The sequence below is a fragment of the Clinocottus analis genome, unplaced genomic scaffold, assembly GCF_023055335.1.
Source record: "Clinocottus analis isolate CAN_PGR_092001 unplaced genomic scaffold, fCliAna1.0.p SCAF_6, whole genome shotgun sequence".
NCBI classification, from domain to species: Eukaryota; Metazoa; Chordata; class Actinopteri; order Perciformes; family Cottidae; genus Clinocottus; species Clinocottus analis.
In genome coordinates this window covers 18,124,503-18,144,774 of record NW_027176218.1, presented here as the reverse complement: position 1 = coordinate 18,144,774, position 20,272 = coordinate 18,124,503, and the positions used below count along the sequence as shown (strand labels likewise).

The 20,272-nt window shown below is 39.1% G+C and overlaps 1 protein-coding gene across 2 annotated transcripts; it reads right to left on the bottom strand.

Annotated features, from left to right (window-relative positions):
* Nucleotides 1–10,154: 10,154 nt before the first annotated feature.
* Nucleotides 10,155–19,256, bottom strand: si:ch211-216l23.2 (uncharacterized protein LOC565061 homolog). Of its 2 annotated transcripts, XM_068604036.1 has the most exons (10): nt 18,611–19,256; nt 18,332–18,418; nt 17,438–17,511; nt 16,947–17,070; nt 15,400–15,599; nt 12,946–13,224; nt 12,614–12,781; nt 12,029–12,274; nt 11,739–11,794; nt 10,155–11,708 (listed from the first exon to the last, which is right to left on the bottom strand). In XM_068604036.1, exons 1-9 carry the CDS (start codon nt 18,676–18,678, stop codon nt 11,757–11,759), a joined length of 1,284 nt encoding a protein of 427 aa, XP_068460137.1. In that variant the 5' UTR covers nt 18,679–19,256; the 3' UTR covers nt 10,155–11,708; nt 11,739–11,756. The 2 variants fall into 2 exon arrangements, with proteins under 2 accessions (XP_068460137.1, XP_068460136.1); XM_068604035.1 differs by having other exon boundaries at nt 10,155–11,794; nt 18,611–19,255.
* Between the last annotated feature and the right edge of the window lie 1,016 nt (nt 19,257–20,272).

Below are 20,272 nucleotides of genomic sequence, written 5' to 3'. Positions count from 1 at the left end.
AGCACAGTCTATTCTCCACACACTCACAAAGCTGCTCCTCAACATCGGCCCATTGTGCTGCTTGCTTGCCCGCCACTAGCGAATAGAGTTCATGTTATATTTATGTAGCCTAAAGCACACACTCTCTCTCCCTATGTTTCTCTATGAAACTCTCCATCCTTCTCTCCCTCCCTGTCTTCTGCTGTGTTGAACTCTCGCCAGCTCCACTAGGTCTCCCCTCTGCAGACAACAATGTTCCATCTCGTTGCTTTTGCCCTAGATATCGGCTATTTTTATATGGAATAATTAGACACATAACTGATTTAAATACTGCAAAGCCTGATTCTTTTGTCTCCACTTAATGTGGGCTGGGTGCACAATGCCAAAGGTGTAAAGTGTATGTGTGTATGCGTGTGTATGTGTGTGTGCCCCATTTACATAGTCGTGAGTGTCCTCCAAATGAATTGCTATTTGTTACGCAGGTAGAGTTCAATTGTGGTATGGGTAAAAGGCATGTTGATCTTCTGTATTATTATTATTATTATTATTATTATACGTATGTGAGTGAGTGTGTGTGTGTGTGTGTGTGAGTGTGTGTGTGTGTGTGTGTGTGTGAGTGTGTGTGTGTGTGTGTGTGTGTGTGTGTGTGTGCGTGCATGTGTGTTTGTGGGCTGCATTCATTATCTGAGCCGAAGGTGAGAACAATAGAGAACATTTACCCTGCGGTTACTTATGAATAAATATTCAGTGCGGAAACAGAGGAAAAAGATCAACATTACTTTTTATATTTGTTTTGAGCATTTGTTAAGCCTGTTATTCTACACACAGTCTCACTTACACCCCGCAAGGCCTTTGTAGAGGTATTAATGTGTGTGTGTGTGTGTGTGTGTGTGTGTGTGTGTGTGTGTGTGTGTGTGTGTGTGTGTGTGTGTGTGTGTGTGTGTGTGTGTGTGTGTGTGTGTGAGCCACAGAGTGGAGGCTGACTGCCACAGGATGCCAGCTGTTTGAAGTCTCTAAAGAAAACAAAACATGGGAGCAATGATGATGACGACGACGATGATGATGATGATGATGATGATACTTACAATTTTGCTGATTTGACTTTGAGGATGATGACTATTTTAATCTTTGCGGTTAGTTTTGGGATCGTCATAATGATGGCACTGTTTGTGATGATGATGATGATGATGATGATGATGATGATGATGAATGTCATGTAAATAAAGGATGTTGGCCATTGACGAAACAGTGTAGTTGTGGTGTTTATGCTGAAATGGTGATTGGCACCTTTGGAAATGTGACGAAATGTTGGCTCATTGTTTCAAGGAAATTAATGTCGGTGTGATTAATCACAATTTTGTTAATTACACATTTAGCTTCCCTATAGTCTTTACAATTAGAGTGTTTGTGCCTGTACACAGCCCGCTCTCACCAATTGGCAAATTAATGACACAACAGTTTGTGAGTAATTTTGCATGCAATAACAACTCCTTTCTTGCTTCTTAAGTGTCATTTCAGAATCAGAATCAGCTTTAATGGCCATGTAAAATTGCACATACATGAAATTTGTCGCCGGTTACACTTTGCTCCTCGTACTTATATAGAACAAGTATGAAATCTGTACAGACTGTGATGTTAACTCAAATGCCTGAAAATGCTACATCATATAGATTGTGAGATGTGGATCAAACACACACAACCCTTCAAACCAGTAGATTGGTATTCAAGGCCGGTGTCCCATCATGTTATGATAGTGACGTTTGTGATGTGTTTTCCTGTTGGGTTATTTCAATACACATATTTATCACCGGACATATTTTAAGTCCAATCAGGATCAATCAGGTTTTTTCTAAATTTAACTAAGTGGTCTTGTTGCCTGAACATAAATACAACCGTCACGTAACAGTTCTATGTTAACAACGTGGTGTTGAATGACACATAAAAAAACTAAAATGTGTAATAGTGACACGTGGAAGTGTTGGCAAAGTAGTGCTATTCATAGGCCTCTGGTTGCTGGAGACATTTAGTAGCTCATTTGGATTGTTTTACAATACATGTCCATATATCTATCTATCTATATATGTCTATATATATATATATATATATATATATATATATATATATATATATATATATATATATATATATATATATATATATATAACATATATATAAACATATATATATATCCATATGTAACAGTTAGATCCCCTATTTACATTATTTATGCTAAGTTTAGCTAACCAGCTGCTGCTTGCTATAGCAGCTTTATGCTAACTAATCTGACACAAGAGTAGTTTTAGTCTTCTCATTTTACTCTCAGCAAAAGATTAATGTTATTTTCAAATAGCTTTGTGTAATATGTATTCTTTTTGTCCTCACCAAAATCTCTCTAAACTGCATCCTGCTCCACGCAGCCGACATAATCCAAAAGTTTAAGAGTGAGGTCGGAGTTGAAAAAAGGTTTTGCGTTCATGTGAGGGCGTGCTCCTTAGACTTATATTGGCCGGGGTTTCGCCTCTCAGACCACATACTAGCTGCCATAACACTCTGATGGAGCTTGTTGGAGCTTTTGACAATAATATTTTCTATACTTTCTTCACTTTAAGACAACTGTGCGAAAACACTTTTTACTGTTCATTTAAAAAGGTCTGTAAATCTTGGTGACGCCGATGTAATTAAAGAACCTTTTCTTTGTGTTTCTTTTTTCACAAAAAAAGTGAGAAATTATGTGTGTACAACTGGTAGCTCACATACAATGACAAGTCTGCGTTCCTGTGCGTGTGTCTCCATCTCTCGGGGTCCCGCCTGCGTCAGCCATAAGGGGTTGCTAAAAAGAAACAGTGCCAATGTGACAAGCACTACAGCGCAAACCAAATCTACATTCTTTCGCTCTCTTTCTTTCTTCGTATTCTCAGTTCTCATTGAGTGCTCGGCACCAAACAATGGCACGTTTCCCTCGACGATCTCTCACTGCAGGGAACCCACCCCCTTCTTCCTAATTTCCCCTCCACTGAAACAGAAAAGAGCCCCACTAAAGAGTGCCATTAGTGCCAGGCCATTTTTTGTTTTGTTTCTTACTCTCGGAAGAAAGAGGAAGTGTTATCTGTGGCGGACAAACTTAACCCAATTAAGATCTGGTGGGGCGCAGGGGCTTGGCTCGGGACACAGCTGGGGCTGCCAGCTTGCCAACCAGGCACACAGCCAGCCAGTCAGCCAGACAACCAGCCAGGCAAGCAGGCAGGCAGGCAGGCAAGTAGCCAGCCGCCCACTCAGTCAAGCAGCAGCCAGTCAAACAGTCAGGAAGCCAACCAGCTGCCTACTCGGTACACCTACCAGCCTGGCAGTCGGACAGATAACCAGCCAGGAAACCAGGCTGTCAAGCAGTTAGCCAGGTGTTTTGTCAGGTAGCCGGCCAATCAGATGGCCAGCCTCGTCTATCCTGAAGGAATGCTGACCTCTGTTAAAAAACTGGTCTTAGTGTTCTGGTTGGCCATTGTGAGGCTGATCCCAACTTTATTAATTCATATTGTGTAATGATGTGTCTTTGCCAACCCTTTGCAGGAGCAGGGAATATTATTAGGGAAGTATTACCACGCAAAGCTAATTCGACCTATTATTACTTCTTTTTCTTTTTATTGTCCAAAATCTTGAAAACATTTATTTGCTCTTGATCCGTAGTTTTCTTGTCACTTGTAAAAGGTCAAATCAAAGCAAGGTTAATCGCCATTCCCCACATGGAGTGCACTTAAATCATCAAGAAAGAAAATATATTTTGAAATGATAAGTTTCGATGTTTTCAAGATGTTGTCAGGTCGCTGTGAGTAACACACCTTTCCATACTGGTTGCGTACCAATTCCTTTGGACGATGAGCAGAAGGTAAACGGTAGAAACACTGCATTCATGTTACAAAGTAATTAACCAGTAATGTAAGCCAGCGCATATGTTTAACTGATCACTGTGGTATCTTGCCAGATAAAAAATGTCGGGTGGTTGGATAGAAAAGTTCAACCTGGCTCAAAACGTTTTTTGAAAATCTACCGTTTTAGTTCTATGGTGACCCAAAACCTCTGGATCAAGAGTGGGCTTCTTTAGAAGAGGTTCAATTACAACTACTTACAAGGACTGTGGTACATGGCCTGGTAGTGAAGACAGAATTATCATAAAATTACTAAAGGTCACTCAATGTTTCAATAAAGATGATTAAAACGGGAAATTTCTGGACCTTGGCTGCAAATATAACTGGCTTTGGTTTTTCCTGGTTGAATGATTAAGAATAAGGCTTTCAAATGAATTATGATTCAGTTTAGGTTCAGGGTTGCTTCATAGTCAAAGAAGGCTGCTCCTCCATCTCCGTGGCCAGGGCCTCGAGGGATAAGAGTATTGACATGACCGGGGGAATGGATTCATTCAGACCGACATATTCTTCATGAACTCAGTTTCAGAAAGACAAAATGAATCAATATGACTATCTGATATTAGTTTAGATCAAATATTTTAGTATGCATTAAATTATATTATTGCACTATTTCACGGTGTTGTTCTTTTTTTAATTTGGTGTGACTCCTCTTTTGTTACTTTGGATTTGTTCAATTTAAGTCTCTTCAACTGTCGTCACTCTGCAAAGGTGTTCTGTCACGGTCCATGACTCCTTAAGATAGACTAACTAGGAAATTAAAAATGGTCTTTTAACTGTAAATGCATTGACTACTAAGTCCCAATGTCAAATATTCCTAATAAAACATGTTTCATAAAGATCTACTATTGTGCTCTACGGAGTGGTCTTCATGTGTCTTTCGGGGCCTCTTCTCGCCTTGAACATTCACACACTTCTTTAAAACCATGCAGAATGGAGGCCACGAACACTGAAGTGGATTTGTTGTGCTGCTTGTAAAACAAAATCGAATTACGTGATCGTTTCTTTTGTAACGCAATAGATGCAACACAATGGTGTCATTTCTCAAATAGATAATTTGTAATTAACCAAAGGACAAAAGAACCCCTTGTCGTATGCAAATGTGGATTGAGACTGAGACATCATCACCACGTATATATGAGAGCGCATGCTGCACATACGCGCACGAACGTACGTACGCACGCACACGCACAGCAGCATATTTCAAAATCATCAAACCTTCTTCCCCTGGTGCCACACCTCATGCTGGCACACACACAAACACGCTCACCCCATGATCTGTAAACGAGTGCCAGATACACACTCCAACAGCCAAACTTGTTGATAATTAGAGCCTTGTTATTGGAAGGTGTTAGCACAACAATTAACACCCTAATGTGTGTGTGCGTGTGTGTGTGAGTGTGTCTGTGTGTGTGTGTGTGTGTGTGATGGTGGTGATAGGAAGGAATGTGCTGGTTGTCGTGTGTGTGCAAGCCTTCACGTGATGCCGAGTGGTGAGGAAGTGTGTATGCATTCCATAAATGTCTACACGCATCCTGAACACACACACACACACACGCACACACACGCACACACACGAACACGCACACACACACAGTCATGCAGACTCACACACATGTGGCAAGTGTTCCGTGTAACAATGAAACAGTTTCACAATTGGATGTAGTTCCTGTGAATTTTGACACAACGGCAATGGGAATAGTTGGAGTGATAGATTCTGATTGATAGAAGTTTCCCAGTGGGGCACAGAAAAGGGGAGGAGGGGTGTGAGCAGGTAAAAGGAAATAGAAGACAGAGGAGATGAGGTAGTCGGGAGGTGTAGCTGGACTGTACAGAAACGGATGAGGAGCAGAGAGAATTTGCGTAATTGTGTGGTTTTAATCATGTGTTTGCACTTTCTGCTTAAATGACTCGAGCCTTGTAACAAAGGCGACGCAGGTTGACAGGAGGACAAGGTTGCAGATAGAGGTGGGAACACAGGAGGAACAATTAGGAGGAGAGGATGGGAGGGTAGGACAACATATGTGTGTTCGGGCACAGATTTTTGTTTCCAAAATGCTTAATTTCTGTTTGTTCATTGAGCTTAATTAATTATTGAATATCTTTAGTACATTTTCTAATTAAGTCAATGAAGAATCTAATAAATATCCAATAAAAATCCTCAAATTTCTTGTCGTAGCTTTGATTTATTTACATCCTTTTTTTTTCAATTCCTGCATTTTCTCCATTGTTTAATCTACCCTAGATGGTTTCCATTTTATGAAGTATTTATTTTTCAAAGTAATTTTTAAAGAAACTTATTGTGGGACTTAAACTCACAAATTAAAAAAAAGAATCACAAAGCAGAAATAATAAAACCAACTTTTCACATACATTTAAGCTCTTCCATGATCTTGAATGTGTAAAGAGATGTGTACGATCAGAATGTCTACAGCTGGACATCAGCCGCTTGAAGTTTTTATAAGCTGCACTTTTAACGTATGGGAATTTTTTTTAAATTGGTGAATTGGAGAACAAGATAGCAAAGTAATTTGTCCCGGTGCCGCACCATAATTTAAACTGTGTGACAGAAAGCCACATTATTTTACTTTTAAGTAATACAAAGTGATTTATTTGTGTGACATATTTTAGTTCCAAAGTAAACAGGTTAAGTGCTCCCAATTTTGCCTGAAAGGACAAGTAAAAGTTATCGTAGAACAATGACAGTCATTTAAAGCATAAGCACATATTGGATGTTCCCTTAAAACACACACACAAAAAATACATTTAAAGATATTTTTTGACAACATTCGAGAAGTACTTCAGTGAGAGACTTAAGATATGAATTTGAGATACTTGAACACCAACAGTATTTTCTGCTGTTGTTCTACCCACAATTCTCTCTCACACACACACTGTCCAATCTGAGTGAGAAAGAGGGTTTATCTTTGTGTATGTGTATTATTGTGTGTATGTGTAGGCTGGTGTAATGAGGTGGAGACAGTTGTCCATTACTTCCTGAGTTGATGGGTTCCTCGCAGCAGTGCGCTCACAGCTGGATAAGAGGAGGAGGAACTCACAAGGAGCGAATATCCGACACATATATTCACCCTTTGTGTGTTTTTGTTTGTCTTTCACTCTCACTTTTTGTGGCAATAGTATCAATGAAACTTTTTTTTAAAAGCACTTTTCAAAGAAGTTATAAATTGCCTTCACGCAGAGAAACACTGTAAAATTGTTCAAATGTAGACTCTATAACAATTGACTCCTCACAATAAATTTTAAAAAGAAGCTGTGAAACATTTATCCGGAGTTTTTCCAATGATAGATGATAAAAGTCTGATCCTGTTAAAAAGCAAGACGTTCTTTGGGCATAAAACAAAATAAAAGGATATATTATAATAAGTCATTCACGCATATTTTTAATTAACCTTAACTTTTGTATTTAGTGGATTTAGAAGCTCGTAACTCAGATTGCAGCCCTGTAAAGACGGGGAAGCCTAGAATAAATAATGGTGAACTAAATGGTGATCCAATAAAGTGCAGTCGGGACTAGAGTAGAGACTTGGCTTCACTTTATACATATTTTGCAACCAAGCTTGTGTGCAGTTTGCCACAAAGCCGACGGCTGGGTGTAACACACATACACACGCACCCGCACCCACACCCGCACACATTCACACACGCACCCACACCAGATAGAATGATCAGTTTGGAGTGTCAGTGTTTTTCCTCCTGTAATCCAGTTTTATCACACGAACAAAACAACTGCTGCTTGAATCAAATAAGTAAGATGAAAAAAAATACTAATTAATTATGAAATAATTACATATTTGTCATGTATAAAAAAAAAAACGGTGAGGAAATTGTTTTTAAAAAATTGTAATTATTAGATTCTATAAGTGATATGAAAATGCAAGGAATAACCTGCCTAGGTGTGTGTTTAGCACATTCAGCAGATAAAACATTATTGTGGACTTAAATATACAACCAATTGAACATTTGCATTTTCATGTATAAAATATTATAATAGAGGTAAACCACGTGAAGGATTGTGGGTTTTTGAATAATAGGTGATCTGTTATGTCAATGTTAAGAACAAGAAACAACCATGATAAGCTGGGGACTTTGAAGTACAAACTTTTATATTTCTACATTGTTTACTGTTGAAATTCTGTTCCAGTAGTGTGCAAGAGCAGGTGAACGTCGCCATCTAGAGTATAACATTCAAAACGTCACCATAGAAGCTTATTCGTGCACATGTTTAGAAATCACTTTGGGCTTAATGCTCATTGTCAGTGCACAATGTATTTATCCATCCCACGAGAGCAGGGGGGTCAGAGTGGCTTCACAGTGTTATAAAATAATCTTGTATTAATCTTACTCAAATGTAAGTTACAAGGGATAAAGTACGTTTAGATACTCAAAACCAAATGTGCACTGCGCATATGTGCTATGAACCCATGTAGGTGTGTGCTTGATGAAAACAATAGGCCTTGTGTGGTTTCAGAAAAGCTGAATAAAGATTTAATGAGCCGCCATAACTAACAACACTGCAAATGTGCAGATCCCGTAATTGCAATATTCATTCAGGGAGAAGGGTCTCGAAGTAACTTACATTTTAGACGTTGTATTGACCCGATCCGACAACTAAACGGCTCTGCTCCACAGATTACGCTAAAATGTTCCGTCCGGTTTTGTAGATTTTGAGCTGCTCATGGTTGAACAGTGTGTTATAGTAATAGTCGATGTCTGAGGTTGGAGGGGAAGATAGGTGTCTAAAGCTTTAGGCTCCTATGTAAAAACCTGTCAAGCTAACATTAGCTAAGTGCGCTAGCATTAGCTAAGTGCGCTAGCACATGGTTAGCATTTCAACGCTACACCAGCAGTGGTGGAGGAAGTAGCCTACTGAAGTTTAGTAAAAGTAAAAGTACAAGTACCCAGGAAAATAAAAGTAAAAGTACTACATCAACAATCCTACTTAAGTAAAAGTAAAAAGTACTTTTACTTTAAGTATTAAAAGTAAAAGTACTCACGCAATGGGTTGTCTCAATGTCTAGGGCTGTATCATTTTGATAAAGAATGCAGATATAGCTACTGGTAATACTTACGCCTCGACAGAAGTCACTACTAGTAATAATTATAAGCAACAACATTTGTTTATTGGAAAGGTTAGTGTACTTATTGCGCTTACCCGCTAATACTTTTCACACTATCTTACATTTCTGCAGATGACAAGTTATCTGGGATTATCTGCAAAGTTAATACCATTAAGCCAAATCAATGAAGAGAACATTTTATATCTTTAAATATTTTTATTTAATATAAAAGTGTAAAAAATGGAAACATAGAACATGAAAAACAATTGTAAAACTGGTCAGAACAAGGCAGATCTTAGAATGAGAAATTTAAATCAAGGACCTGAAATGAAAATTTGACTATATATTAAATTTCACAAAGTCAGGGACAGTCAGGATTGTAGATGTAGTTCTTTTACTTTCCTGGGTGCTTGTACTTTTACTTAAGTACTAAACTTCAGTACTTCCTCCACCACTGAAGTACAGATACGTCAAAATCTTTATCTTTTGACACTGTCTTCACAGTTTGACATCGTGGATATATCCTTCAAACACACAACGTAGATCCTTCTGTCTGCTTCTCTCTGAAATCTATTTTTTGTTTCCCCAAAAATTAGATCAGGGTGTTCAGTTAGTGACAGTGTGGGCTCCATGGTATAGAGCTGACAGCTTGACTGAGTAGCAGCAAGGGGCGGGGCATAGCACAAGGTTGCATAACTGCATAACTTTCGTCTGTCATTGTAGTTTCTGTCAGTGAACTGTCATAAGGCTGTCCTATGCTCAATCGATGTGAAGCGTCTACTGCTTTGCAGAGGATTGTGGGTCAGAAAAACTTGAAAGAATTTTGGCTTGCATTTTGCAAAATGCAACCTGAAGGACCAGTCCATACTTGTATTTTTTATCTCATACATTTGATATGCTATATATTAAAACAAACTAAACTGTCATACTAAATAGTATGATATAATTTACTGTAAACAATATAAGCATGGTCTCCTTAAGGTCACCATGAAGGTTTCTAAAGAATCGTTGTGAAGCTCAAACTGGGTGGCATCGGACATCGCCATCTTGGCAGTGACGAAACGACCTAACTAAAAATGGAGTGAGTTAAAAAAAGATCACTTTTATTTCTCAGTTGTATTTATTTCTTGAACCAAAAGAACAAACAGATTAGACAAACATTTGTCAATGTCTTCTTTAAAAATGTAAAATTAAAGATTCCTTTTGAATATTAACACTGAAGAACACCAAAGAAAACTAGCCCGAAGCGGAAACTTGAACATTTACAATTTATACTGGGTGTGTGTATCGATGACAGCATTCAAACATTATTTACAACACAGAAGGCAATGTTGAGTCGATTAAAAGAAACAAAGGACTTCTTGCTGGTGTGTAATATGTGAGTGGTAACATGTCAACGGTTCCACACAATAAAACATTTGAATCACTTTAAACATTCACATTTTTGAAGAGGATTTCTCACAGTCAAGGTAACAAACACAACTACACAGAATACAAGCTGTGACCTGTTGCTGATTTACAGTGATGGAGGAGATGACAACATAATCAGGATCGCTGCATTATCTGAACTGGAAAAATGCTGGTGTTGCAAGAGAATTTGCACCACCAAAAATAAAAAAAATGTACCCCTGAATAGCTATACTTTATTTTCTGTGTCAAAGTGTTTATCAAGATCAGACACCCTTCTGTGAAGAAAATCTAATATTGGTTCACTTGGGTTTTCCTAAATCAGTGATAGAATAAAATAAAGAGATTCATATAACTTCAGGTTATCCTCACAAACGTTACAAGCGACTGCTTATGACACAAGACGGTCCTTTGTTATTCTGGATGTCACAACAAAGCACAGGTGTTGTTTTTCTACCAGGATGCATGGTAGTAGTTCTTAGCGTCTCTACTCTTAACTTGAACAAAGCATGAAGGTACACATGAGGAGTGTGTTAACAAAGACGACACACAAGGGTAAGGGGAGGGAACTGATTTTGATTAATTATGGAAGATTCATTGATTTTGTTGTGCCAGAAGTTGTACATGCAGCTTAAAAATGACAAGCATTGACTCCTTTAGACTTATTTATTCTACTTATGATGAAATTAAAATAAGACATAAACACAACAAACTTTGAGCCAAGAATACAGCTTGTTAAAGCAGACTTTTAATTGGTTGTTTAAACTCTTAACTTCAGATAATCTTAGAGAACTCCGTGTAAAATCTTAAGCACCATCTTGAAACACGTAGACAGCAGCTAGACTCCTTGCCATCGTCATTATGTATAGAAAAATAAACCAGCATTCCATTGCTGACCAGGATTGTTTGTGCATTCAGCTAAGCAAGTCAGATGTTTATCCTGTGCAGCTTTCGTAGCTAGCCTAAACCAACATCACCAGATCTAAAAAAGGCAAACTGGAAAGGTGGAAAATGTTGGGTTTTTCTTTAATGGGATGACATTATGAAGAAAAAAGGGAAGAAAAAAAATACAAGATAGATCTCGGAAAACATACTTAAAATGATCAGTTATAAGAATACTCCATGTCATAATTAACCAGCCTATCCACAATTATATTATTTCACATTAACTACCATCTTTTTATTTTACAGTTAAAAAGAGAAAAAAAAGAAGACTGATGCATGACGACTCTTCTGTTCTTGAATTAGCTGAAATGTTTAAAACTTGTAGCCTGCGGGTGTAACAAAGTGTGTGTGTGTGTGTGTGTGTGTGTGTGTGTGTGTGTGTGTGTGTGTGTGTGTGTGTGTGTGTGTGTGTAAATGTCTGTTGTTTTTTTTAGTGTCGGGGGCCATTCGGTCGTGGAAAAAGGGCACCTGATCAAAGGGAAGCAGGAGAGAAAAACACACAAACAAAACAGTTACATAATAAGATTAAACTGTCAACTGTCTTTTTATACCAAGTACATTGGTTTTAGTTCAGTTTTTCTATATACATGCTGGATTGCAATCCTGAGACCATACATATCTTACAAACATTGTATTAAAAAAGGACAAATGAAAAATCAATATCAAGACAAAAGTGAAAGAAATAAAGTAGAAGTGACTCACCTGGAGAAGCGAGAAGTGGAGGGCGGGAACTCTTTAGAGAAGGCGGGGCTCCTCTATTTAGGAGAGGGCCCCTGGGTCCTGGATGGTATAGAGGAGGGTGATGGAGTAAGGGTCCACGGGACATGGAGGGGCCACCATAGGGGCTGTGTGAGGACTGGGGGCCTCGAGAAGATGAGGCCCCTAACGATGGACCAGGAGGACGATGCAATGACAGTAGAGGAGGAGGTTTGGTTTTGGGATAGGAGCCTTAAAAAATAATAAATAAATGAAATTACAGGACATCATGAAAGGATGTACCACATTTAAACTGGAGATACTTTTGATGAAATGATGAGAAGTTACGTGTATGTGTGCATGCATGTTATTTATATGAGACAGAGAGCATATTAGAAACATCTCATGACAATGCAATCCAAAATAAACACTGCACTGACAACAGTAAATCTCAAGACTTCAATTTTCCCATGAAGACATTTTCAGATTGTTCTGGTTGTCTGGATTATGGTTCGATACCCTTGAACTTTTCAGAAATAAAAAGAAGAAAAGACTTAAATAGTAAATAAACAATAAACTACGCAGTCTAACCTGGTGACGGCAAGAGAGGAGCCGGCAATAGGGGGTGGTCCATCAAGGGCCCACCTGCTCCAGCTGCAGACTGGGGTTGAGGGGGCCCAGGTGGCGTAGGGAGCAGAGGAGGTGGTTTGCCCAGTCCTGGAGGTAACATGTTCCCTCTCTGCCCCTCGGTGTTGGATGCTGGAGACAGAAAATTCCAAAATGAAAGAGCCACAATAGACAGGAAAAAGTATGAGCCCAAGAGAAAGAATGAACAGGTGGGAAGTTAAAGGTGCACTCAGTGAGACAAGGACACAGCACCAGTCTCAGCTCTTCAAGGTACTGCAGTTTAACTAGCATCCCACCTTGTGTGTGATCCTGCCGGGAGCGGACATACTCCGAGATGGTTTCCATCTCCTCTGGGTAGAGATGCACCCCATCAGCTAACAGCAAGAGGAGCTGACGGGTTTCGGAGGGAACCGCGTGGCGCTCGATCTTCTCCCGTTCCAGAAAGTCATCCAGCAGTTGCGACGCCTGGGCTGCACTGTCTGCGGGGTCCTTCAGCGGGCGCTCTTTGACGCGTCTGCGACTGTACTCGTTAGCAACAAAGTCCATGGCCTGGTCTTTGGGCATGTTGCGATGGACTGGAGGGGATGGGGGGAATTGTAACGTTAATGGTGAGGTGTCAGGGGAGTGAAGGGGAAGACAGAGTCGAGGTAAGAAGAACAAACCCGGAGAAATGGCAGTAAAATCAAATGGTCTCGTACTGAGGCTGACCCAAATTCTTCGAAGCTTCGACCGTTGCCATGGTAATGGATGTCCAAATCAGTATTTGATGCATCTGTGTTTTTCTTTTATAAAGCCTATGCATTAACCCAAAGATCACAGGAATTAAGGAATAGTAATTCCACATTTTTCATTATGCATCAACATGAATTATTTTGAATTATCCTCAAACGGGTAGCACTGTTTGTTGTGTGTGTGTGTAATGTGTGTGCGTGTGTGTTTGTGCACATTGTCTTGGGTGGTAAAACATAGCGGATCATAGCCAGGCCTTCTATTTCAGGCTTATGTGTTGGCAGAGACTATGGACTATATATCCATTAATTTGGAGGGGGGATCATTTTGTAGACTTTTGCATTTCAGTAAAAAGCTAAATCCTAGAAGTCTGTTTTTTGACGTCATCTCATTTAGCTAATAGCAAAGTTAAGTACAATTTAGGTAGATAATGGCCGCAGGTTTGTCGTCATCCCATTGCTGCTTTGATGCACCCGTCGAAGCTTCGAACACCTTCAATAATTCCTCACTGACGCTTTGAAGCCCCAAATATGGTGTTTGGGACAGCCTTAGTTCTTACTTGTCACCCAGATCATACTGATATCCATTTTGTTTTAATGTGATGATCGGGATAGCACCTTCAACTGATCACTTGATACTTTGGTCTGAAGCACTTGTAACAGGTACTCTTGATTGTATGTTGTAGTTTGTTGGTCTACAAGGGCATGCACTTTGTGTGAAGAGAATCAGTAACGTTATTTCTGGCTGCATCATGTTCCTAGATGGAAAATACTTGATTTGTACATTTTATTATTATTTGTTTTTCACATGCAAACAGAATTAATAAACTTTAGATGATTTATGTATGTAAATTATTATCCGGTGCAGTCAATTATTTCTTTATTATATATACTTTAGGAATATGCGTTCAGTGATTTTGTTTTTGTTGTGTAGAATGTATTTTGCCTTCCTTTTTGTAAACTACACAGAAAAGCATTATCATGGAGTAATAATTTTCCTTTGCACAGTTTTGATGTTATTTTATATGATGCACAGTTGTAATTTGTATTACGCATATTTGTTTGTGCATGCTGTGCTATTTGAACATTTTTGCGGGACATCTAAATCACATAGGTTGCTTAATGACTTATGTACAGTGATGTGTATTTATTTTCCTGTGATTTAATTATTTTCATCATAAATATAGAAATAACTGTTGTAGCCAAACATATTTGAAAGCTATTTGTTGATCAGTTGAATGCAGCTCACGGCATGTATATTGAAAATTGCAATAAAGCTAATCCCCCCCCAAGCATAGAAAATACAACCCAAGTTGTGGTAAACCATAATTCTCCAAAAGAAATACATTTTTGGGGTTTGCTTTTCTTTCAATATCACTCTCATGCCTGTACAGCCAATGCAAAGCTACAGCACGCTGCCGGTCAGCTAAACGTGGCATAAGACTGGAAACAGTTAGACCGGATGTGTGGAAGTAAAATAATTCACTGGGGCACAGTAACTTCCTTTAGATTCTGCCTTATAGTTGCTGGTCCTAGCTAGCAAAAATTCTGGGGAACTACAATTAGTGGGTTTTAGAGGCGCTGGCAGCTTCATATCCAGACAGATATGAGTGTAGCATTGATCTTCTCAGCCATCCCTTGGCAAGAAAGTCAAACCAAAATGTGAAACTACCCCTTTTACATTGCTACTCTGCTTCTCTCAGTTTGTTATGCATGTACATGTATTGCAGTGGTAGCCGGTAGATGATGAGCCATTGATGTATGTACATTGAACATATATTGAGAATATTTGAAGGACATGAATGCAGAATTGTAGCTTTAGAAGTCTACTTGTCAGTGCTTTAATGGGACTATTTCTTGTTTTTGAATGTGGTTTAATGCTAAATCTACATTTAAGAGTTTTGTTTTTTTGGTGGAATCTGAATAAAAGGTAAGCTGCATTAGACCATTAGCTGAAAGGGGTATAGGGTTGTCACTTGGGTGGTTTATCTAAGCTTGAAGGAATGAGGGGCAGGGACTTACTTTTGAGGGATTCTGAGAATATGATAACAGTGCAGGAGGAAAGAACTACGTTTGTCTGCTCCACCAGAATACATAACGGCGAGCCGTCTGCTCGGACGTCCTGCAGAGCTCGGGTCAGGCCCGATTCCGCCTCAAGGTAGAGCATTTCCACTGACAGGCCACGCTCCTGCAAGCACTGGTTAAGCGATTTGGGGTAATCCCTTTGAGAGGAAGAGAAACACTTTGTTAACTTGACATGTCTGTATTAAGTGACTCAGCTGGCATATAGAGAAACCTAAATGATATATCGTGAGAGGAACAAAAGGTTATAGCTTGATTTATAATGTGCTTTAACAACAGAAACGTAACCGCATGTCATTATTCATTTTGTGCGGTGAAATCTGTTTATATCTTTAACTAGACAGGACCACGGGGAGCATGAGCAAAACACAAGTTGTTGGCTCTCTCGTGGATGTATTTAATGTTGAAGCAGTATGTGTTTAGAAAACATATGAATTACTTTTTTTTATTATTTGCAAAGAATTGTGGTCCTTCTGTTGGAGGAAGAACCAAGACAAAAAAAACTTAACTGCTGTCGCAGCTTTTGGCAGTTTGCACTTTTTAGACCAATTTGTTGAATGCTGGTTTGAAACAGCTGTGGATAAATGTCTGGATGTGGCCGAGTTTGGTGCCATGTACGCCTTTCTAAGGTCAATGGTAAATGTTGTGCTTTCATGAAACATGAAAAAAATGGGTAAACGATTAAAAAAATGAAATTGGCACCATCACATCAGCAGTTTGTCTGTACAGTGTACCACTAATGTGACAGGGGAAGAGAGTTTGTGCTATTAGTACTTCCAAGTAAGTCAGCTGCTGTAACTGTCACAAAATAGATGCAGACACAGCTGCCAAATTTGGTATAGTTTCAAAGTCGCCATTTGGGTGTGAGTGTCTTGCATAAATTTATTTTTGATGTTTGCATTATGTAGTGGGTGTAAATGTTTTATGCAGAATTGTTTTTCACCAAACGGGGATGAAGGAGGGTCTGATTAATGGTGTTTATTGATGAGCTCGAGCAACATCCGCTACTGAACCATTAGCAAACATGTTAGGAGAAGATTGTGCTGAACATTTCTGGTTATCGTGACAGAAGAACAATTGACCTCTGTGTGTGTGTTTGTAGCATGTTGCTGGTATGCAACAGTAGTAACCTTTAATTAAATGTAGTTTTGAGAGAATGTGTGATCCAAGTCATATTTCACATACATCCACTATACAGTGAATAGAAAACATTGGTGTAATTTGAAACTGTTGAAGAAATAAAATTTCAATACCATTATAATATGGATATATTCATGGGTGTGGATTTGGATCTCAATACCTCCAACATCCGACGTACAATCCACTGATTCTCAGTGAGAAAGTGAATTTGGAGCATGTGCAGCAAGTAAACCTTGAAAAAGCTGTTGTATTAACAATGAAATCAGAAGTTAAGTACAAACCCTGCATGTACAAGCTTATTTCTACTTGGACTGCGTATTGTTTAGATGTTAATAGTGAGTACTCACAGGCACCGGTTGGTGACAGAGAGAACCACGCAGTCGGGCGGCTTCCTCTCCTCCTGCACCTGTCTGTAGAACTTCTGATACAGGGATTTACGTCTGTCGGCTGGGGTGCAGCCGTCTGCCTTGGCTGGTCGGAGGTGGTGTCGGGGGGATAAAGGGAGACGAAACAGAGAGACGAGAGGATAAAAGAGAAAGGGGAATTCAATGGATGAAAAATGAGAGCAGATGTTTGGCTCATTGAAATGGCCATACATATGACCATACCATAAGATGTGCTATTTAAAGTTTACATTAAATTGTAAACCAATGGGGTACACTGAAATTGCGTCAATAAAGATGCAACAACACAGTATGGATTTTCATATGGAGAATCGCAAGTAATTAAAAAGAAAATAAACGATGTGTTGCTGTGCAAGGTTCCTGAGCGCTTTATACAAAATGAAGAGACAGGTGCCAAGTTATGACCGCGTGATCAATTTGAGACAGATTCTCACCATTTGGCTGATGCTTGTACCCCTCGTATTTCACACTACTGCTGTAGTTTTGAATTTGCTCCAGCTCTTCGTAACTGAAAGAAAAACGGTGAAACAGGAGTATCTTTTAGTGACATCTTAATGAGGAAAACGTTTCTTTGCCTGCTGTTTACTAGGTTATTTCATGCAATGAGTTGATAGGATTGAAGATGTTTTCAGTTGAAGTTTCCTTTACACCAACACAGTGAAAAACGCTTCAAAGAACCTGACTTTTTATGTGGCAGTCTAGTCGGGAGGCACCGATACTGGATCGGTTATCGGGTCAATAACTCCACATGCTCAATTGGATACTGGGGACGACGGGTCAAACTTATCATTTCAGTTCTATGTTTATACACATTCTACATTACAGAGTGGAATTGTAATTTCTTTTGCGACATTTGTTACTTAGTTTTAAAAAGTTAACGCTTGTTCGTTTTGAATATCATCATTTACGGTGCATTCCTAAATTCAAGTTGATTATTAGGTCAACACTCGGCCGATCACTAACTGTAGCAAACATTACATTATTCTTTTTACCGTCTGTGGTGCAAACACATTTTGTTGTGGGTTGCTCAAATATTTAGGTTGAACAATGTGGACTACAAATCCGGTATGATCAAAACCCATTCACTCCTGTGCTGTGGTGGCAGCAGTAACTGAAATCCACTGCTTATTATCAATCAAGGAGGCGGTTTGAAATGTTTCATTATGACAATAGCCTAAGAATACCTGAGGAAGCCTCATATACGAAGTTACTCATCTTTCTACAACAGTTTGTTTACTTGTCCATTATAACAAATTGATGGATCGCCTACTGAACAGACTAATCTCGGCGAAACAGAGGCTTTGACGTGTACCCGTAGAACTGCCTACCTGTCCAGCACATCCTTGGGCTCCTCGGTCCTCTCCTCTCTGGTGGCGTAAGGCGCTGCTCTCCGAAACAGACGTAGCTGTTGAGCACTGCACAACACAGGGAAGAAGTTGTAGGTGCACGTACGTGCCTCGAAATACAACGAACGCTTGCTGACGTTAACCGGCGGCGGGAGGAGGCACGCGTCAGTTCAGAGGAGCCACAATATTTTGGTTTCCGACCACCGCTACCTAGCATGCCCGCTGCTAATGCTACAACTTGCAGGGAACCGCTCGGCTTACCTTCCGTTGGGGTTTGCGTTGGCGGACGACCGCCGGCCAGCTGCAGACGACTTTGCCCAAGACGACATTTTATCTGCAACTTCACCCAAATATACCGACTCCTTTACTGACAAAGTGAGAGAGAGAGGGAGAGAGATTGCTGCTTGACGTTACTCCGCCAGTGTTCTCTACAACCCTCCCTGTAGTGGGGAGGAGGAGTAGGAGGAGAAAGAGGCGGTGCAGCTCTTCTTCGGGTGGTTGACTCCAGTTTACAGATGACGGTATTACCGCCCCCTACTGGACTGGAAAGTTGGCTGTGAATTCAAACCGGAGTAAAATTGATAATGCTTTGTGTTGTTGTTGGATGTATCATGTTGGCTCCTTCTCGGATGCAACTCAATCAATCAGAACCAGAATTCCCCGCAAAACAGACTGAATTGATTGTATTTGGATGTGGTCGAACCAGCAATCGGGGCTTTTTTCTCTTGTGAGATAACGGTGCCTCGCCTATTCGTCACAAACAACTGTAAAGAACACAGTCCCATGTTCAAAGAAAAACGGTTGACGTATATACAGGGGCTACCCTCTAGCGCCATTTATATCATTTTTTCTACATGAGTTACAGATCCTCTTAAGTAATTAACGTGAGCCATACGTTCCTCAAAAACTTGTTGCACACAATCGTATATATGTATTCTTCCATCTGGTGGAGTTTCCAGGCACTGCAAGTAATCGCAGTCCCGTTTTCAAAATGGCAGCCGTCACAAAGTTACTCGTTTGTTTTTTTACAGAAAAAATATTATTGTTTTTGAAAAGGTGACGACAATAATTACATTTATATTGTTACTAATATTTTAATATGAATAGTTAATGTATTGAAGCAACCTATAATTACTTAACGTTTCCTTCCTTATTTTATAATAAAATCGTTTTGAAAACATAGGTATCAAATATGATACAGCAGGTATATAAAGTAATATGTATTTAAAATGTAATTACTGTAAATTGTACTGTATTTCATTATGCAATCTTGATTATCACAATGCCAAATACACTGTTTTGATCATTTCATTAAACTAATTAAAGGTAGAAATGTCATAGTAGGATTCAGTTGACGTTCATGTTTTTTTTTTATAGATCAGAAAAATCTGTTGTTATATTGCATGATTAAAAAATAAATTCTGATTAAACAGTCATTACAGTGTTGAAATGTAAAGTCCATATTTTCAGTTGTTTGCCTACCACAATGTAAAATAAAAAAAGTTTGTAAAAAGATTTCTATTTGGGGAAAAATAAGAACCAAACCAACCAAAATGTTTCAATTGTTCCAAAAGCAATGAACATCATTTATAATTGTTTCTAAAATAAACATTGTTGTGATCAATACATTGATAAATATCCCTGATGTATCAAATGCTATACACAAATATATAATACTATTTTTGGATAAGAGGTCCAATAAACATTCAATATAAAAACATTTGAATTTTTCTGAATATTATGTGATTTGTCAGGCGTTAGAGACGAGTTTTATTACCCTGATTGTCTGAGTATAATGAAAGTGTGCAATGTTGTAAAAGGTGAGCAGGACATTTCTGCCAACTAAAGCAATTTTGGCCATCTGGGCATTTAGTAAGTGCTTCTCTTCTTTTGCTATTATGTAGAGTTTAGAGCGATGTAGCT

Bases quoted from the DNA above. Each gene is read 5' to 3' on its own strand.
- si:ch211-216l23.2 (XM_068604036.1), bottom strand. From the start codon at position 18,678: ATGTCGTCTTGGGCAAAGTCGTCTGCAGCTGGCCGGCGGTCGTCCGCC. The intron at 18,419-18,610 runs GTAAGCCGAGCG...TGTGTTGTGCAG, and splicing joins AACGCAAACCCCAACGGAAG to TGCTCAACAGCTACGTCTGT. The intron at 12,782-12,945 runs GTGGGATGCTAG...TTCTGTCTCCAG, and splicing joins CCGGCAGGATCACACACAAG to CATCCAACACCGAGGGGCAG.